The following is a 1897-nucleotide window of genomic DNA, read 5'->3' on the forward strand; positions in this document are numbered from 1 at the left end:
CCCAATAAAATGATTTTTTTTTTTTAGATGAAAGGGCTGTGTGGCAGCTGAGTGCTGAGACAGGGGTGGCAACACAGTCCATGGAGAGCAGGGGGCCTGGGTTGCCTTTCAGAATTGTCTGTGGTTTGCCTGCAGCGGGGAGGGCACCCAGTCACCCCTCTTCTGCTGTAAAACAGGCTGCACTCCTTCCCCACACTGGGGATCTTGAGACCAAGAGTAGGGAGCTCCCGGGGTCATGTGGGCCAGATGTCTATCCTGGGCGCTTGGCACCTGCTTCCCCATGCACAGCACCCTGTGACTGGTGGCCGCCCTCCCATAGGATGGAGACAAGTTCTGGCGAATGCCAGAGTGCTATATCCGTGGCAGCACCATCAAGTACCTGCGCATCCCTGACGAGATCATCGACATGGTCAAGGACGAGGTGGTGGCAAAGGGCCGCGGCCGGGGTGGCCTGCAACAGCAGAAGCAGCAGAAAGGCCGCGGCATGGGTGGCGCTGGCCGAGGTGGGCCCCCCTCCTTCTTTCCCTCCCTGTCCCTGTGCTGGGAGCCTCAGCACACTATTGACATTCCTGGCTAGTGCTGTCACTGCTGTAATGGGAGCCACGTGCCAGCCTCAGCCACCCCACCCCGCCCTCCTCCAGGACTCCCTCCTCCCCGAGCTTGTGGCCGTGGAAAGCACAGCATCAGTGAGCTCAGAGCTTCCTCAGGGTCAGAACCACCTGGGGAGAGCCAGCCCCTCCCTCCTGGGCAAGCAGATGTGAGCTGGGTGCCCATCTGCCCTCCCCTAGAAACCCTGTGCCAGCCTGGGATCAGACTCCTCACCCATCTTCTGTTCCACCATGTCCTCAGAGATGAGGAAACCACTGTGTGTGTGTGTGTGCTTGGGGGTGGGGGGTGATGGAGAGCCAGACTTAGGGCCTTGGAATCTAGTCCTGGGTCTCTGGACCGCAGACTGGGGACCCGGCCCCTGCAGCTACTTTGTCTGTCCGCAGGTGTGTTTGGTGGCCGTGGCCGTGGCGGGATCCCGGGCACAGGCAGGGGCCAACAGGAGAAGAAGCCAGGCCGGCAGGCAGGCAAGCAGTGAGCTTCATCTGCCACATCCTGAGACTTGGGGGGGCGCAACCCATCCTGAGGTGGCATCTCTGCCCACGTGCAAACCTGACCAGAAGCGGAGGTGGCAGGTGGCTGGAGAAGCCCTGTCGGTGTTTCCTCCCAGACTCTCATCGGAAAAGCCTTTTTAAGTTTCCAAGCAGCAATGCGAGTTGCACCCATCTTACTGTTTTTTGATTTTGTTGATGTAGCTGTGGGGGACCCATCCTCAAGTTCCTGCGTACAGCGTGGCCCCACGTGTGGAGCGGCCCAGGTGGATCCCTGCACAGCGATAGGCGGGTGGGTTTCCTTTCCTCTGGGTGCACCAAGGTTGATAACATTGAGACCCTTAAACGTGATCCCAGAGAGCCTTCTCCAAACCCGAAGAGGAGTCAGAGCTGCTACGCCGTGTTCTCAGAATAAAGCCAGAGGCGCTGGCCTCTCACTCCTTGAATCCCGGGGCTCCTGTCCAAATGTCCTCTTTGGGTGGGGCTTGTGCAGGTGCAGCTCAGGATCCTGCCTCCGGAGGGTCTTTCCCTGTGCCTCACGTGCTGTTTGTTATCCCCCAGGCCACTGCATCGTTCTCCAACCACACCCCATTCTCATTGACTCCGTCTCCTAAACCAACCCTGTGGGGCACAGTGGAGCTACCTTGGTGGTTCTAAGACTGGATCATCGTGATGGAGCCGAGAGCCTCAGCTTTCTCTCTGCAGAGTAGCTGCTCCACCAGTCACTAACGAAATCAAAACCAGATCCACTGCCATTGAGCTGATTCAGTTTGCAGAGGCCCTGGAGACAGGGTAGAACT

The 1897-nt window shown here is 58.6% G+C and overlaps 1 protein-coding gene across 1 annotated transcript in view; it reads left to right on the forward strand.

Moving 5' to 3' along the window:
• The window catches only part of LSM4 (LSM4 homolog, U6 small nuclear RNA and mRNA degradation associated), a 29283-nt gene extending 27740 nt beyond the window's left edge, over positions 1-1543 (forward strand). Inside the window, exons 6-7 of the mRNA XM_004705531.2 lie at positions 320-503; positions 993-1543. Of these exons, the coding sequence (XP_004705588.2) occupies positions 320-503; positions 993-1084 (276 nt within the window). The 3' untranslated portion in view covers positions 1085-1543. The remainder of the gene's footprint in view (positions 1-319; positions 504-992) is intronic.
• Positions 1544-1897: the final 354 nt, after the last annotated feature.

This window comes from Echinops telfairi, unplaced genomic scaffold (assembly GCF_000313985.2).
Source record: "Echinops telfairi isolate 266 unplaced genomic scaffold, ASM31398v2 ScPeMD7_7457;HRSCAF=8495, whole genome shotgun sequence".
NCBI lineage: Eukaryota > Metazoa > Chordata > Mammalia > Afrosoricida > Tenrecidae > Echinops > Echinops telfairi.